The sequence below is a fragment of the Nerophis ophidion genome, linkage group LG17, assembly GCF_033978795.1.
Source record: "Nerophis ophidion isolate RoL-2023_Sa linkage group LG17, RoL_Noph_v1.0, whole genome shotgun sequence".
Classification (NCBI taxonomy): domain Eukaryota; kingdom Metazoa; phylum Chordata; class Actinopteri; order Syngnathiformes; family Syngnathidae; genus Nerophis; species Nerophis ophidion.
The window spans coordinates 18425052-18443826 of record NC_084627.1 but is presented as its reverse complement, the minus strand read 5'-3'; the positions used below and the strand labels follow the sequence as shown (position 1 = coordinate 18443826).

The window sequence follows — 18775 nt, the reverse complement described above, 5'->3', positions numbered from 1 at the left end:
ACGGAAGGTACGGCGCGAGAGTCTGTTGAAACAAAAAGTGTTTCTCGCCTTCCTCTCGGTCATATTTTAATAATAATGATCTTGCAGCAGCCAGCGTCATCTCACAAGACCCTCCGGTACCGTGAATGTCATTTAAGTGACGTCTTGGTGAAGATTGATGATCACTAATTTTTAGGTCTATTTTTTTTAAAAGCCTGGCTCGAGATCGACTGACACACCCCCCGCGGTCGACTGGTAGCTCGCGATCGACGTAATGGGCACCCCTGCTCTAGACAATGCTTCTGTCCATTTGATCAACTTAGTGGTTTCTCTTCTACACTTCATTTGGAGAGCGCTGGCGTTCATATGTTAACTTAAAGTTTATTCGAGTTAGCCGCAATGGTCGTGAGATATACTTAATGTATCTTTTGGTACGTTTTAACCGGCTTTTATGGCTTCCTTTTGACCGTTTATTGAGGAAGATGTTTGAGTTTGCACTTGCTGCACGGCCATAAGACCACAGCTATGCGCACTTTGTCAGTCAACTTATTTTTGATGGAAATCATTTGTTTGAAGTTTAAACACATTTCGCTTTCTGCACGACCATGCTCATGTGTACTTTTACTAATTTTTTAAAATTACAAATTAACCTTTTATTTGATGGAAATCATTTGTTTGAGGTTTATTCATGTTTGAACTTGCTGCACGGCCATAAAACCAACCTGATATGTATTTTAGCTTAATGTTTAATCCACTTTGTATTTTCAAGTAAAACCTTCACTTCAGGAAATGCCCTAAAATGGCTTAATTCTATTCCCTTTTACACATGCTGCACAGCCATAGGACCTTTTCAATGAGTATTTTGTTTGTCTTATGTTTAATCTACTTAGTGATTTCTTGTAAACCCTTTTAGGGTAATTAAGATGTGTGGACTTTGTTAGTCTTTTTTTTTTCCAAACTAACCCTTTGTTTGATTGATGTTTGAATTGTATTTTTATTTTGAAGTTCCTGCATGGACACAAAAACGTTTTTTTTTGTCTTAATGTGTAATCTACACAGAGTTTTATTTTTAAATTTGCACTTACTGCATGGCCATGAGACCTCACCTACAGTATGTGCATTTTGTTAGCAATATTTTTATCAACTGTTAAGCTTTTATTTATTGGAAATCCTCCATTCGGCCGTACTGTAAAACCATGCAAATGAGCATTATGTGTTATACGAACTTTTCAAACTTCTATTTAGGGAGAAACGTTGATTTGTTGATGCAAACAACCCACAAACTGTCAAATTTAGACTGCTCGAAAGAGGCCACTATTTGAGAAAATACAGAAATACATGTCATTTTAGTATGAGAACGATTAAAAAGAAAAAAGAAAAAGAAAGTGCTAAAAGGCGGCAGATTAGACTCATTCAGATTTCTATTCATTTCAGAGAAAAGGCTAATATAACCTCTATTGGAAGACCTTTTAGGAACATTTAAAAAACAAAATAAAGCCAAAACATGTCTACTTATGACCACTTTGCCAAAGCAACGCTAAAATTTACATTCATCCTGGGATCTCAGCCATTCCTTTCTATTATAGCCCTGTTCTAAGTGACCCAAGCAAACAAAAGAAAAACATGAGAGAACATTGTAAACATCACCAAGTGCAATTACAACCCTGTACACCTTTGTGCAGGACTTTCTTAAAGCTTCTTCTAGAACCTCGGGAATGGCACGTTTTTAGACTAAACAAACATGTGTTGGGGTTTTTGTCTTTGATCGTTTTTGTTCTTCTGTCAATCTTGATCAATGAAAACAATGATTATTTAACATTAATCAGGAATAAATTGGGGGGTGAAAAATAATAAAAGAAAAAAAAGTTTCAAATCCATATTGGACACTGCCCCCCCTACTAAAACAATAGGACCTCTTATCAACACATTACCTGGGACAACATAAAGGACACTTTCAGTTGCAAATTCAGTCGCTTCTTTTGGAAAATTTATAATTTCTCCTTTTTGAGTGCAAATACAATAAGCCAGCTGTACTGTGTAATATGCTTCTATTCAATAATTTACCCACCCTCCCCTCTGGAACAATACAAAATAACAGGATGAAAGAAGGACCATGTGGATGTAAAACCACATCAAGGGACAACTGAAGGGCTTCTTGAAAAAAATCAGGCGCTGTGCGTCTTACCGGGGACGCGACAGTCGTTTCCGGGTGACACCCAGGTCAGTTCCAACACACTGAGGTAAGATCCCAGTAAAAAAAAATAAAAAAAATAACTTCAAACAGTCATTTGATGTATTAATCACAGTTCTCTGTGGATGCTTTGATGTTAATGAGTAACTGTTCTTCATCATTTGTAGCCACGCATGCAATATAACATTGAGTGCTTGTTCTTCAGGATTTTTAACCCCAAGACAAGATTATTGTACTTTAAAAGCATTGTTGCATTGCATGGATTTTTTTTAAATGCATCGGCTAGCATCTACACTGCATGTACGCGTGTGTGGGTTTGTGTAGTTGGAAATGGCGGTCCAAGGCAGACACAGGCATCACAGGGAATACAAAAAAAAAACTGCAGATGACTACAGTGTATCCCACGGGGTATGCTCCAATTGTTATACTGCATATGTATACTACAAAGGAGTATGAGAGTCACACTGATTTATTTTCCAAAAATGTGGAATAAAAGTGTTTAAGGTTTTAGAATAAAGTCATAAGATTGCACTACATTTATAAGTTGGAAAAAATTCAGGTAACTTTATGTCAAAATTTCCACACGAACCAAAAGCTAGCATTCATTAGTGTGGCCAAAAACAAAAATGTAACTACTAATTTCTATTGTGAATGAATCATAAAGAGACAATGTAAAAAAATCCTATGATTGCAAACTTTAAAAAATTTTTTTTAAAAAAAATACTGATTTAGTCAGCTTAGGTTATACCATTATTATTATTAGGTAGTAACTTGAAAAAAAAACTTTGCAAAATTATATTTTTATTTAGGAAAATAAATACAGCTTTGATGTAAATAATGCTGTGAAATGAATACATTTCTTAATCAGATTTTTAAATCTGGATTAATCATGATTAATCACAGCTGCTACAAAAGCGTTGCTTAACTTTTTTGTGGTGTTGCTGCAGGTTTACCAGCGATGAAGAAGTAGTGTCCTTGCTAGTGGATGCTATTTTAAAATGGTTGCGCTGCGTTTATACGTGATTATTACGATACATGAGATTGATCAATTTGACAGCCCTAAATAATATATCAAAAAATTGAAGAAGTCAAAAATAATGACTTAACTCGTGGTTGATCCAAAAAAAAAAAAAAATCGCATTTATCATAAATAATTGCACATTAATCACACAATTTATTTTGAGCACACATGCAACTTTACGTTAACCGCGGTTGGTTAATTTAAAAGTGGCGTGAGTTGAGATAAGTTAGGAGACTCCAACTGTGTGCTTGCTGCCAAATTTCACTCCAAAATAATTCCAGACAGTACTTCAGATAAAATGGTTAGCAGGTTTTGAGCAAATAAATATTCATATATTCAAGCAAAACATTAAAAAAGTTTGCTTGTGACATTCTGACAATTTTTTTTTCCCATTTGTCAAAAAAATTGGGGTGTTTTTTTTAGGTTAATTTAAACTATGTAAGCAAGTCATTTACTGTGATTAATCATGATTAATGCAAATCGAAAGGTGTGATTAATCCGATTTAAAAAAAATAAACAGATGACAGCACTTTAAAAAATGTATGTTTTTTGTTCCTCGAAAAAGTACTTAGAACATAATTTAGTTTTTTTCGTAATGTTGTGAGTTTATTTTTGTCGTACATTTATTTTTTTGTGTTTATAATGTAACCATATAACTCTTTTGTAGTGTATCTACTGTAAACTTGGTCACTATTTTATCATAATTAAAGAAAGAAAATACAATTTTGGCCCATGTTAAGATTTTATATATTTTTAAAATAACACTGAATATGAAGGCGTGAGATGTGTGACTTGTGTTTTGCAAACAGAAAACATTGAGAACGGACGAATGTGTCCTCCAGTTGGATGCAGTAAGCTGTTAAATACGCTCAGGAGGCAAAACATGTTTTTCTGCTATATACTAATGTGTACTATTGTAAATGTAATATATTCAAATACACATTAGCGTATTTGTCATAACCAATCACCAAAATGATTCCCGGGCGCAGTCACCGCTGTTGCTCACTGCTCACCTCCCAGGGGGTGGAAAAAGGGGATGTGTCAAATGCAGAGGATAATTTCACCACACCTAGTGTGTGTGTGTGTGACGATCAGTGGTACTTTAACTTTAATTAGCATCAATTACACATATTCTAAAGAAATAAGGAATTGGGGATACATTTGGACAGTCGATAAACCGCAGACAAGAGAATTGCCTTTGTGTCCAAAAAGTAACGGATTGGGTGTGATTCAATTCGGTCAATACTGCGAGCGACTATCTGGATGCCATGCCTATGTTTGCTTGGACCGCTTTTTACGTGTATCGTTACGTGTACACATTCACCTCAGTGTGACCAATTCCTGTGGTGTCAGATCACAAGCTTCTTGCACTGGATATTTTCTCTGGAGGAAGCACAGTGGAGGAGAGTGACAAGCAAAAAGGTTAAAAGCGAACTTCACGACGCCAACATTCACTGTCCGTTCACCCTCAGGCCTTGTCCGAAACCTTCCTGCTCGGACGAGGTGTCGCCGCAAGTGCCCGCCTCAGCGCCGGGAATCAAGGCGGGCGCCGCCAGTGATCCGTTGACGGTCTCTAAGCTGGCTTCATCTTCATCCTCATCCTGCTCCTCCTGAGCTCCACCCCCTGCGGCTTCCGCCTCCGCTCCGGCCGTCGCCGAGCCTGGGCTTCCGTCAGCCAGCGGTGGATGAGTCCTCAGAGGGTCCTTACGGTCGGGATACAGCCTCTGCTCAAAGGTCTTGAAGTCGGGCTCGAAGGGTAGGGGAACCCCTTGTTGGGGGATGGGGCCGAGGCCCAGCCCCAGACCCGCGGGGCCGCCGGCCATTGCCATGCCGGCGCGGTACACCTCCATGCCGTCGGGCAGCATGGACTTGATCTTGGGCAGCCATCGCTTGCGGACGCGCCGTGCGTTTGTGCACATGTCAGCAGCAATCACATTCATTTCACTCTCCTTGAAGTTGGGGTTGAAATTCTGACAGTAGACTGGAAAAGAGAAGGCACAACAAAGTTGCTATTTCATTCAGAACAATTAAAAAAATGTACCACTATCCATCCATTTTCTGCCGCTTATCCCTTTCGGGCTCGCGGGGGTGCTGGAGCCTATCTCAGCTACAATCGGACGGAAGGCGGGGTATACCCTGGACAAGTTGCCCCCTCATCGCAGGGCCAACACAGATAGACAGACAACATTCACACTCACATTCACACACTAGGGCCAATTTAGTGTTGCCAATCAACCTATCCCCAGGTGCATGTTTTTGGAGGTGGGAGGAAGCCGGAGTACCCGGCCGGTGGCAACCCACGCAGTCACGGGGAGAACATGCAAACTCCACACAGAAAGATCCCGAGCGCAGGATTGAACCCAGGACCTTCGTATTGTGAGGCACTAACCCATTTGCCAAATGTACCACTTGAGACACAATTATAGTCTCACTAAACCTACTCAGAAAAATTAAATTATCCATCCATCCATTTTCTACCGCTTATTCCCTTTCGGGGTCGCGGGGGGCGCTGGCGCCTATCTCAGCTACAATCGGGCGGAAGGCGGGGTACACCCTGGACAACAAAATTATATTTAAAAAAAAAAAGAACATTTCTTTATATTTTAATGTCAAGGCGCATAATTTTTTATTTATTTTTTACCTAATATTATCTATTGTCTTTTTTTATAAAGTGCAGGGATAAATACAAATATATATAAAAAAAAAAAGACATGCAGTGTTACCTCAACTTAAGATTGTTTCAACTTAAGATTGTTTTGAGCTCGTAGCTGTGTCTCAGCTAATTGTTATGCTTTAAGTTGCAAGCAAGAATTATTGTTATAAGCATCCCCACCATTAGTTGGCGTAGCAAATGCCATGGTGGTGAACCCCGAATGATCCACTCAAAACATTTGATCTCATTTGCTGGCATTGGCTTAAAGCTAGTGATCGACAATTTGGTAATAGCAATGCTAGTCTGCACCATATTGAAACAGAATGAGTCTAACGCCAGCCACCGATGCCAAAATACTAACTAATAGGTGTACAGTTATCCATGATAATGCGGAAAAGCTGCTGATAGTGTGTTTGACGGTGCTGCAGCTGGAAGAAGATATCACAAAAGTCCACTCTCCAAGGTAGATGCTGTACATAATTATTAAATTATTTTCAATAGAAGACACTATTTTGAGATACAAGTGTTTTGAGTTAAGAGCGCCGTCACAGAACCCAATAAGCTATAAACTGTTTTATGCAATGTTTGTCATATATTCTCATACTTTATTTTGATTTAAATATTTCATTCAAATTACTTTACAAAGTTAAACCAACTGATGAAAATGTAACTAGAGCGGTACCTCGGGATACGAGTGCGTAAGCCAGGGGTCCCCAAACTACGGACCGAATACAGCCCGTCAACGTCCAAAATCTTGTCTTAACCTATCGCAGGCCCCCAAGTCAAAAAGTTTGGGAACCCCTGGTCTAAGCTTACCGGTGTTTCGAGATAAGAGCCTTCCCCACTGCTAGTTGGTGTAGTGAATACCACAGTTAACTTGCAATCTCTCTATCATAAATGTTATTAATGATCATATTTTTATTTCATTTCGACACAAAAATCCTTAAAAACTATATTATATAACCATCCATCCATCCATTTTCTACCGCTTATTCCCTTTCGGGGTCGCGGGGGGCGCTGGCGCCTATCTCAGCTACAATCGGGCGGAAGGCGGGGTACACCCTGGACAAGTCGCCACCTCATCGCAGGGCCTATATATATATATATTATATATATATATTTAAAAATATATTTGTATTACTAAAACATTTTTATTCAGTTATTTATGTATGGTAATAATACTACGAGTGTTTGAATATTGTTATTATGTGGAAACAATTTCAGAGAATTCTGACCTCGGCACCCTGACCCCGTATCTCAGCGACTGTGTCACAAACCCGGGGGTAAAGTTCGACTCAGATTTTAAATTCGAAAAACAAATCAGCAGCGTCGTTCAAAAAAGCTTTTATCAATTACGCCAAATAGCGAAAGTGAAACCGCTTCTGTCAGGACATGATCTCGAGATATTAATTCACGCCTTTATCTCGAATCGTTTAGACTACTGCAATGCCCTGTATGTAGGCATTAGCCAGGCCTCCCTCGCCCGCCTGCAGCTCGTGCAGAACTCTGCTGCTCGTCTACTAACACAGACCCACAGACGTGAGCACATCACCCCTATATTGGCGTCCCTTCACTGGCTCCCTGTGCGTTATCGAATCAATTTTAAACTCCTTCTATTTGCTTTTAAATGTCTAAACAACCTCGCGCCAACATCTCTCCGACCTCCTTCAGCCTTACTGCCCCACTCGATCCCTAAGATCTACTGATGGTCCCTGACACAAGGCTGAAGCTTAGAGGTGACAGAACTTTCGCTGCTGCTGCTCCCAAGCTCTGGAACGACCTACCTCTGAGTGTTGGACAAGCCTCCTCTCTTCCTGTTTTTAAATCTCTCTTAAAAACATACTTTTATTCCTTGGTTTTTAACACTAAGTGATATCCATCCTGCAATGGCGCCCCATTATACACGTGCTGTGAACCTGTTTTTATGTTTTATTTATTTATTTTTTTACCATGTTCTGTTTGTGTTGTGTTGTTTGCTCGGTCCTCGTATTATCTTTTAACCTGTCCATTGTACAGCACTTTGGCTACCCCTGTGGTAAATTTTAAATGTGCTTTGTAAATAAAGTTGATTTGATTTGAATTCACTTACGTTTGACAGCGTTGAGGACCCTGCTGTCTAGGGGTTTCCTACTGGGGTCGCTGGTGGAGGAGCGGATACCCGTCCCACAGCTGTTGGCTAAAGTGTTTCTGCAATGTGGGCGAATAGACACCAGGGGGCAAAGTCAGCAACAGGACGGGATCACCAAGCAAATGCAAGCATGAGGACACACTGCAGACCGCATTGCCCAATGTGGCCACAGATGGAGTGTGAAAGTGGCTTTTGTGACAACAGCAAGAGTGTTTGGAATCACAAAAGACTCTTAGAGATTCCTACAAAGTGTTGTGCGTGACTCACCTATCAAAGAACGTTGCTAGGAGACGACGCAGCAAAACTTTGTGTTTGATGCCGGCGCAGAGGTGACAGTTCATGAGTTGTCCTCGAGTCATGAACACCTGTGTACCTGTGTGGAAAAAAAGGTGTGGGAGAAGAGAAATAAAACATTTGAATAATCTGGCTCTATTGTGCTCTTCTTATGTCCAAGTCATCCATCCATCCATTTCCTACCGCTTTTCTTTTTTGGAGTGGCGGGGGGTGCTGGAGCCTATCTCAGCTGCATTGGGGCGGAAGGCAGGGTACACCCTGGACAAGTCACCACGTCATCGCAGGGCCAACATAGATAGACAGACAACATTCACACTCACATTCACACACTAGGGCCAATTTAGTGTTGCCAATCAACCTATCCCCAGGCGGTATAGCTCGGTTGGTAGAGCGGCCGTGCCAGCAAATTGAGGGTTGCAGGTTCGATCCCCGCTTCCGACGTCCTAGTCACTGCCGTTGTGTCCTTGGGCAAGACACTTTACCCACCTGCTCCCAGTGCCAGCCACACTGGTTTAAAATGTAACTTAGATATTGGGTTTCACTATGTAAAGCGCTTTAAGTCACTAGAGAAAAAGCGCTATATAAATATCGTTCACTTCCCCAGGTGCTTGTCTTTGGAAGTGGGAGGAAGCCGGAGTACCCGGAAAGAACCCACACATTCATGGAGAGAACATGCAAACTCCACACAGAAAGATCCCGAGCCTGGGATTGAACTCAGGACTACTCAGGACCTTTGTATTGTGAGGCACATGCGCTAACCCCTGTGCCACCTCATTATTTGTAAAATAAAATAGTAAAAAAAAGGAATAAGATACTTAGTCACCAATAATAAAAAGCTTACTATATCTGTTTTCAATATTTTTAAGTAATAAAATATCAATATGGCCCCGCCCCCCGCACACTTTGTGCGGCACTTGATTGAAAAAGTTTGGAAACTCCTGAACAAAAGTATCGAAAATATCGATATTTTGAATGGAGGATGGTATCAATATTTAAGTATGGATTCACAGATCCCAATGGATTACTAAAATAATCAATAGCTGCAGCCCTACGAGCTGAAACAATATTCTAAGACGGATACAGAATATAGGTGACAGATGACAGGAAGTTATTACGCCAACTTACTTTGTACTCATCCTTGAAGCCGTAGCTGTTGGATGTTTTCATCAAATCAGACAAATAATATTCCCTAAATTGTCCTGTTTTGCATTTTTAATTAAGAATAGAAAGGAATGTGTAAATCCCTCTGAAATGAATGCTGGGCGATGCCAACACAGAGTACAGATGGCGAGGAAATAAAAGGAGGACCATAAATGCTTATTAACACATCACAGCATCCATCCATTTTCTACCGCTTATTCCCTTTTTGGGGTCGCGGGGGGCGCTGGCGCCTATCTCAGCTACAATCGGGCGGAAGGCGGGGTACACCCTGGACAAGTCGTCACCTCATCGCAGGGCCAACACAGATAGACAGACAACATTCACACTCACATTCACACACTAGGGCCAATTTAGTGTTGCCAATCAACGTATCCCCAGGTGCATGTCTTTGGAATCACAGCATATTATATCAATAACAAGGCAGAGTGGAAACTCTAAAGTCAATGTAGCACCACTTATTTAAGCAATACAAATGTACATATAAACATTCATAAAATGTAAAAATAAAATGAAAAGAGAATTTAACCAATGTAAACTAAAATGGCACTCTGTTGACAATTGTCTTTTTAAAAATGTACAGATACCGTAAATTCCGGACCATAAGCCGCTACTTTTTTCGTGCTCTTTGAACAAAACAGAGTAGCTAATTTATGGATTTTTATTCGCTGACCTCAACACAAAAAAAAATGTATATACTGTATGTATACTGTTCACTCTTCTAGCCATCCACAACATTCCTACTTGTATGGATTCTCCATTCATCACTCCAAGCAACAATTGTAAGTTTTACAGTATGGCCAAAACTGTTAATACTTATTAAATCGTCTCATGAGTGATGTCTGTAAGAGTGTTTGCATGCATTTCAAAACATTCTGACAATAAAATTGCATTTGTGTCAAAATAATGTGAGTCTTTTTTAAAGTTAGTTTGATTTATGCAAGCAAGTCATTTACGGCATTTAATCAAAATTTAAAAGTGGGATTAACCTGATTTAAAAAGACAGCATTAATATTAACACTGTATATGAATATATGTGATAACCACCCTCAAGCAGAATGTGATAAATGGAACTCCTTGCTCGCATTAAGTCTAACAACTGTGTAGAGCTGATAGTCAGTTAGCTAATATCAATCTCAACTATTTACACTTTTTAAGGGTAAACCTTTTTTGGGTTATGAAAACCTTGCGTAAAAGCCCCCTCCCCTCAAAAAAATACTGAAGAATTCAATACTTATTATTTGACATATAAAACACAGAAAGTCCTCTCACCTCAAGTTCAACTAGCTCACTCCAGAGAAGACTATGTAGCTGAGCAATTTTGTACATTTTCACAATAATTTGAGAGACAGCGCCTTCTCGTGACAAGCAATAACAAGTGGGAGAACCAACCCGTGTGCTAACTCAACCCCTACTCACTTTTGTATCGTATTGATAGTTCTATTACAGACTTTTGGATGTGTTATTTCACCTCATGTAATTCACCCATGATGAGCAGAGTGATTTTGCTCAGTTACCCCTAGATTGCCTATCTTTATTTTCTTTGATTGTTTAACACTGTATTTGTATCAGTACATTCACAATGTGTGTAGTGCCTACCAGCAACTAGTTCCAACTTCTCCCCGGGGTCGCCCTCAGTGTAGAGCTTAGGGTGGCAGCGGTAGCCTATCTGACTGATCAGGCTGGCGGGCAGCGCCACCAGGTCTCGACGGATCAGCACGCAGTTGCGGTTCTCCAAGGCCAGTGGCACTCCCGCCATGTCGGGCTTGTCTGGGACTGGGGAGAGTGATGGGAATAAGTTGAGACTAAGTTTTCAATATGGATACACAAACATCAGAGAACATCACAATGTATTGCACAAAGCATCTTTGAGTATTTCTCAATAGTTTTGTTCTGGATTTTGTTCATTGTGCAGATGTTGTTTAATCACAAATTGAAAGTGCACTGCTGACATCACATGGACAAAGATAAGACCTTCTGGAGGAAAGTTCTGTGGTCAGATGAAACAAAAATTTAGCTGTTTGGCCACAATACCCAAGGAGAAAAGGTGAGCCCTTTAATCCTAGGAACACCACCCCTACCGTCAAGCATGACGGTGGTAGTAGTATTATGCTCTAGGCCAGTTTAGCTGCCAATGGAACTGGTGCTTTACAGAGAGTATATGGGACAATGAAGAAGGAGGATTAGCTACAAATTCTTCAGGACAACCTAAAATCATCAGCTCCGAGGTTGGGTCTTGGGCGCAGTTGGGTGTTCCAACAGGTCAATGACCCCAAACACACGTCAAAAGTGGTAAAGGAATGGCTAAAACAGGCTAGGATTAAGGCTTTGGAATGGCCTTCCCAAAGTCCTGACTTAAACGTGTGGACAATGCTGAAAAAACAAGACCATGTCAGAAAACCAACAAATTTAGATGAACTGCACCAATTTTTTTTAAGAGGAGTGGTCAAAAATTCAACCAGAAGCTTGTGGATGGCTACCAAAAGCGCCTTATTGCAGTGAAACTCGCCAAGGGACATGCAACCAAATATTAACATTGTTGTATGTATACTTTTGACCCAGGTTTTGTCACATTTTCAGTAGATCCATAATAAATTCATAAAAGAACCAAACATCATGAATGTTTTTTGTGACCAACAAGTATGTGTTCCAATCAGAAATGATTGGAAACTCAAGACAGTGTATGTGCACTTTTGACCACGACTGTATAATTTATTGATGTGAGGATGAATTAATGTTCTGAACTCCTGTCTTGAAGCAAGTGTTGTACGAAGCACAATAATACTGCCCTAACTTTGGATGCACAAATGGAGGTAACCCTGTTTTTAAAGACATAAAGGTAGGAATGTGAAAATCGGTCAAGTCCTCATGTTCATGTAAACATGAGGTTGAAAAAACAAGAACATCAAAGCAGCAGTGGTATCCAGAGTGCTCTGTTGGTTACAATGCATCTTCCCGACATACACACCCACACAGCAGCTTTTTTCTAGACATGTCACGTCCATGATTTATGAGAGGTTAAATAATGTAAATGTAATGAAACGGATGTGCATGTAGCTTTTTTCGCTCAGTGCATAACATGTCTGAACAAGGAGCAAATATGACATTCCAAAAAAGCTGACGTTTGCGGTTATGTAGACGTTAAGTAAATATTTCTGCAAGTCATGATGAGTTTTACTTTGAAATTTGGCCAGACATCAAATGAATTTCCTCTGTCGGTGAGCGCCAAAGTCGAGCAGAGAAAATATTGCACCCACCAAAAAGCCCACACAGAGCGTACATGCGAGACCAATGTATCTTAATGGCGTCTGATTAAGTAAATAGTTTATTCTGACCTACAGATGACTCCACATACTGTGGCCAATCAAATCATATTAAAATAGCACTAAAGTCAACAGCTGCAACTCATTTGGTTTTGAATAAAAATTAAATAGACATTTAGCTGTTGTTGACACGGGTTTTCAGATAGCTAACAGAGTTTGAAACGGCTTATGGTTGCGATTAGGCAGCTAACACGCTAAAACACAGATTCCCGAGCGCGGCCACCGCTGCTGCTCACTGTTCCCCTCACCTCAACAAGTGAATGGGTCAAATGCAGAGAGTAATTTCACCACACCTGGTGTGTGTGTGTGACTATCAGTGGTACTTTAACTTTAACAGCGGCTAACAAATAGTCAGAAGTATAACAATTTTAATGGATGTTTCACCTCAGGCCTTAGCACAGTTAACATTGGCTATCAGCTGTGTTGGGTTAGTTACTGAAAACCAGTAACTAGGTACAGCTACTAGTTACTTTATTTAAAAAGTAACTCTTAATAACTCAGTTACTTACACCAAAAAGTAATGCGTTACTGTGAAAAGTAACTACTTAGTTACTTTTTTTATTTTAGGCACCCATTAATGCCCTTTTAGCCTTCATTTCAGTACTGTTATTGCACTGGAGAATAATACCATCTGTTGAGCAACTGGACATGCATTTGCATCACTGAACTCTGCTAATGTGGTCTACATACAACACACAAAGACAAAGATATGTTTCAAAGGGCCAATTTATTTTGGGCCAGAACAAATCGACAAAACTATTTTAAATAGCTGCAACATAACATACAAACCCCGTTTCCATGTGAGTTGGGGAAATTGTGTTAGATGTAATTATAAACGGAATACAATGATTTGCAAATCATTTTCAACCCATATTTAAGTGAATATGCTACAAAGACAACATATTTGATGTTCAAATTGATAAACTTTTTTTTTGTGGAAATAATCATTAACTTTAGAAATTGATGCCGGCAACACGTGGCAAAGAAGTTGGGAAAGGTGGCAATAAATACTGATAAAGTTGAGAAATTCCCCAGAGGTGTGCAGGCTAATTGGGAACAGGTGGGTGCCATGATTGGGTAAAAAAGCAGCTTCCATGAAATGCTAAGTAATTCACAATCAAGGGATGGGGCGAGGGTCACCAATTTATAAGTAAATTGTCGAACAGTTTTAGAACAACATTTCTCAACGAGCTATTGCAAGGAATTTATGGATTTTACCATCTACGGTCCGTAAAATCATCAAAAGGTTCAGAGAATCTGGAGAAATCACTGCACGTAAGCGATGATATTACGGACCGTTGATCCCTCAGGCGGTACTGCATCAAAAACAGACATCAGTGTGTAAAGGATATGTCAACATGGGCTCAGGAACACTTCATAAAACCACATTCAGTAACTACAGTTGGTCGCTACATCTGTAAGTGCAAGTTAAAACTCTACAATGGAAAGCAAAACCCATTTATCAACAACACCAAGGAACGCCGCTGGCTTCGCTTGGCCCGAGCTCATTTAAGATGGACTGATGCAAAGTGGAAAGGTGTTCTGTGGTCTGACGAGTCCATATTTCAAATTACAATGGACAGCTGCGCCCTATTGTTTACGGAAACCTGGCTAACGTCCTCAATACCCGACGCTAGCATGGAGCTAACCGGTCACACAGCACACAGACAGGACAGAAACGCAGTGTCTTCCGGCAAGCGGCGTGGGGGTGGACTGCTAACCTACCTAAACAACAAGTGGACTTCTGATTCAAAGGTAGTTAACAGCCACTGTTCCCAAGATCTGGAATATTTTACAGTTAAATGCCGACCCTTCCATCTAGCCAGGGAGCACTCTGCTGTCCTGATCACAAACGTGTATATAGCTCCCGATGCTAACGCTAGCACGGCGCTAGCCCTGTTGCACGATACAATCAGTGCACAACAGAACAAATATCCCGACGGCATCCACATCATAGCGGGGGACTTTAATCATGTCGACCTGAAAAAAGTGCTCCCCAAACTTCACCAGCATGTGAAGTGTGCTACGAGGGGAGCTAACACACTGGACAAAGTCTATTCCAACATAAAAAAAGGATATAGAGCCAAACAACTTCCCCAATTAGGCAAGTCTGACCACATATCCCTGCTCCTTGTGCCAGCTTACACACCAATAAGAAAAAGTGCTCCTATCACAACCAAAACGGTCAAAACATGGCCGGAGGGAGCCATGGAACAGCTGCAGGACTGCTTTGATACAACAGACTGGTCAGTTTTTGAAAACCCAGACTTGGAGCAGTACACAGAAGCAGTCCTGGGGTACATCAAACACTGCATAGACACTGTCACAGTGGACAAGCGCATCCGAGTCTACCCCAACAGGAAGCCCTGGATGACAAAAACAGTCCAGGGCTTACTCAAAGAGAGAGACAGTGCCTTCAAAGCGCAGGACCTGGCACTCTACAGTGCTGCCAGAGCCAATCTGAAGAGAGGCATCAGAGAGGCAAAAGCCGAACGTAGGAGGAAAATGGAAGCCCACCTGCAGAGCAACAACACCAAGGAGGTATGGAAAGGAATAAAAGACATGACCAACTTCAGACCCAGTAACCCTTCGGCTGACGGCGACGCCTCTCGAGCGGGGGAGTTAAACAGCTTCTTCGCCCGATTTGAGAGAAAAACACCTGCAGCCTTCACAACACCCCCACCCAACACCCACAGCAGCTACACCCTCACACTGGAGGAGCATGAGGTGAGACGCACGCTGAAGGCAGTGAACCCGAGGAAGGCTACGGGCCCAGATGGAGTCCCGGGACAGGTACTAAGAGACTGTGCAGACCAGCTGGCCGGAGTATTTACGAAGATCTTCACCCAGTCCCTCTCCCAGGCCGTCATCCCATCATGCCTGAAGACTTCCACAATAATCCCGGTGCCGAAGAAGAACTCTGTCAGATGTCTGAATGACTACCGTCCAGTTGCACTTACACCTATAGCTATGAAGTGCTTCGAGAAGCTGGTACGGACCCATATCACCTCAGTCCTCCCTCCCGAGCTCGACCCACACCAGTTTGCCTACAGAGCCAACAGGTCCACAGAGGACGCCATCGCCACAGCCCTACACTCCTCCCTGGGTCACCTGGAGACGGGGGGAAGCTACGTGCGGCTGCTTTTTGTGGATTATAGCTCGGCATTTAACACCATTATTCCTGATAGACTGGTGTCCAAACTGTCAGACCTGGGTCTCTCGAACTCCATCTGCATGTGGATTAAGGACTTCTTATCCAACCGCCCCCAGAGGGTGCAGTTGGGTCGCCACATGTCATCAAGCCTGCACCTCAGTACCGGCTCTCCACAAGGCTGCGTGCTGAGCCCCCTTCTCTACTCCATCTACACATACGACTGCACACCTGCCCACTCCAGCAACTCCATCATCAAATTTGCGGATGACACCACCGTAGTGGGGCTCATCTCGGAGGGAGACGAGGCTGCATATCGGGATGAGGTGGAGAAGCTGTCGGATTGGTGCAAAGTCAACAACCTGGCCCTGAACACCTCCAAGACCAAGGAGCTGGTCATAGACTTCAGGAGGAAAAAAACGGACATCCTGCCCCTGATCATCAGTGGTGACTGTGTGGAGAGGGTCTCCGACTTCCGCTCCCTGGGAGTCCACCTGGCCAACGACCTATCCTGGAGCACCAACACCACGGCTACCATCAAGAAGGCACACCAGAGACTGCACTTCCTGAGAATACTCAGGAACAACCACCTCTCACAGGAACTGCTGGTGTCCTTCTACCGGTGCTCCATTGAGAGCATCCTGACCTACTGCATCTGCGTGTGGTTCAGCAGCTGCACGGCCGCAGAGAGAACGGCGCTCCAGAGAGTCATAAAGACCGCCCAGAAGTTAATCGGATGCCCCCTCCCCTCCCTGGCTGACCTGTACAGCTCCCGCTGTCTCAGGAAAGCACAGAGCATCCTGAAAGACCCATTCCACCCCGGGCACAGCCACCTGGAACTGCTACCCTCAGGCAGACGCTACAGGGTGCTAAAAGCGAGCACCAATAGACTAAAAAATAGCTTTTACCCAAGAGCCATAGTAGCACTAAACAGGCACTGAGTGTCCATATGTCCATCATGTCCTCATGTGTAATGTTTAAATGTTTTTCTATTTTTTTGGACTACAATGTGAAATAATGTTTTATGTATGTATACATACATACATCTGTCATCTCTATCTTTTTTTTTTTTAATTTATTTTTTATTTATTTATTTATTTTATTTATTTTTTTAAATTTATACTACCATATTGTATATGCACCTTAGGAGGGGCTGCTCCAATTTCGTTGTTCTTTGGACCTGTTCATTGCAATAATGACAATAAAACTCTATTCTATTCTATTATATTTGGAAACTGTGGCCGTGGAACAAAGAGGAAAATAACCATCTGGATTGTTATAGGTGCTAAGTTCAAAAGCCAGCATGTGTGATGGCAGGGGGGTGTATTAGTGCAAAAGGCATGGGTAACTTACACATCTGTGAAGGCACCATTAATGCTGAATGGTCCATACAGGTTTTGGAGCAACATATGTTGTCATCTAAGCAACGTTACAATGGATGCCCCTGCTTATTTCAGCAAGACAATGCCAAGCCACGTGTTACAACAGCGTGGTATCGTAGTAAAAGAGTGCGGGTACTTTCCTGGCCCGCCTGCAGTCCAGACATGTCTCCAATCGAAAATGTGTGGCGCATTATGAAGCGTAAAATATGACAGCTGAGACCCCGGACTGTTGAACGACTAAAGCTCTACCTAAAAAAGAATTCCACTTTCAAAGCTTCAACAATTAGTTTCCTCGGTTCCCAAACGTTTGAGTGTTGTCAAAAGAAAAGGTGATGTAACACAGTGGTGAACATGCCCTTTCCCAACTACTTTGGCACGTGTTGCAGCCATGAAATTCTAAGTTAATTATTATTTGCAAAAATATGACTTTGAACATCAAATATCTTGTCTTTGTAGTGCATTTAACTGAATATGGGTTGAAAAGGATTTGCAAATCATTATATTCCGTTTATATTTACATCTAACACAATTTCTCAACTCATATAGAAACGGGGTTTGTACAGAAGTAACAAACCGCACAATAACAACACAGCTGTAAACCTGGCTTTACCCAAGGAAGGCACACATGACATGATTATATGTCATGTCAATATATACAGCACACATACTGCTATACACACGCCTAACCAGGCATTTTTTTGTGAAATAAAATCATGTCTTCAGTGAAGCCCGGAACACTACGCATTTCCCAAGTTTTAGTTTAAAGAAAAGGAAAGATTGGCTCAGCCCACTAGGATCCCTCTTTATGTTTGTGAACTTTATAGTCTATACATTTATTAGAGTAATGTGATAATCAAACACTCTAGAAGTCTAGAATGAAATAGCATATAAGAGAATTGACAGTGTGTGTACCTTCAGTGATGAATGATGAGCAGAGGCAGAGTTTGGAGTGTTTTCTTTAGCTTGCTTTCCATGTTTATGTACTCACTGTCCACTGTGTCCAGGAACTTGGAATATGTTTTCGTACCATTTGCAGTTTAACGCCCGATATCATGCTATTTGTCTGCCTGAAAGTGGGTGACTCCACAGTAGAAATAGCCTGCATGTCTTCTAGCACATACACTGCAATGGCTCTATCAATGTGGTCCTGGCTAGCAATCCCTCCGTTAAAATCCTTAGGTGGAGGTGGAGGTGGAGGTGAATTGTGTCTCTCTTTTTAGTGGTTTTGTCCTAGCATGTTGCTTTTGTAGGTGTTTCAGCGGATTTGAATTGCTGTTTTGGGCAGTAGATGGGATCTTTGATCCATGACACAACTTACATTTAACTAAAGTGCTCTTTTCTTTGTGCTCGACAAAAGAAAAGTAGTGATAATATCTCCATGTTAAGAAACTCGGCTTCGGCTCCGCGATGATGTCTTGTTCGTAAACACAGACACGCCCCCCCGCCCCCGCACACACAAACACACCTACACACAGTGCGTGGCGTCCCTCTTCTC

At 41.7% G+C, this 18775-nt stretch overlaps 1 protein-coding gene across 5 annotated transcripts in view; it reads right to left on the bottom strand.

Annotated features, from left to right (window-relative positions):
* Nucleotides 1-886: 886 nt before the first annotated feature.
* The window catches only part of LOC133536161 (nucleus accumbens-associated protein 2), a 119483-nt gene continuing 101594 nt past the window's right edge, over nt 887-18775 (bottom strand). For all 5 annotated transcript variants that reach the window (XM_061876429.1, XM_061876427.1, XM_061876426.1 and 2 more), the window contains 4 exons: nt 11024-11200; nt 8240-8345; nt 7934-8031; nt 887-5172 (listed from right to left, as the gene is read on the bottom strand). In XM_061876429.1, the coding sequence (XP_061732413.1) occupies nt 4643-5172; nt 7934-8031; nt 8240-8345; nt 11024-11200 (911 nt within the window). In that variant the 3' untranslated portion in view covers nt 887-4642. The remainder of the gene's footprint in view (nt 5173-7933; nt 8032-8239; nt 8346-11023; nt 11201-18775) is intronic.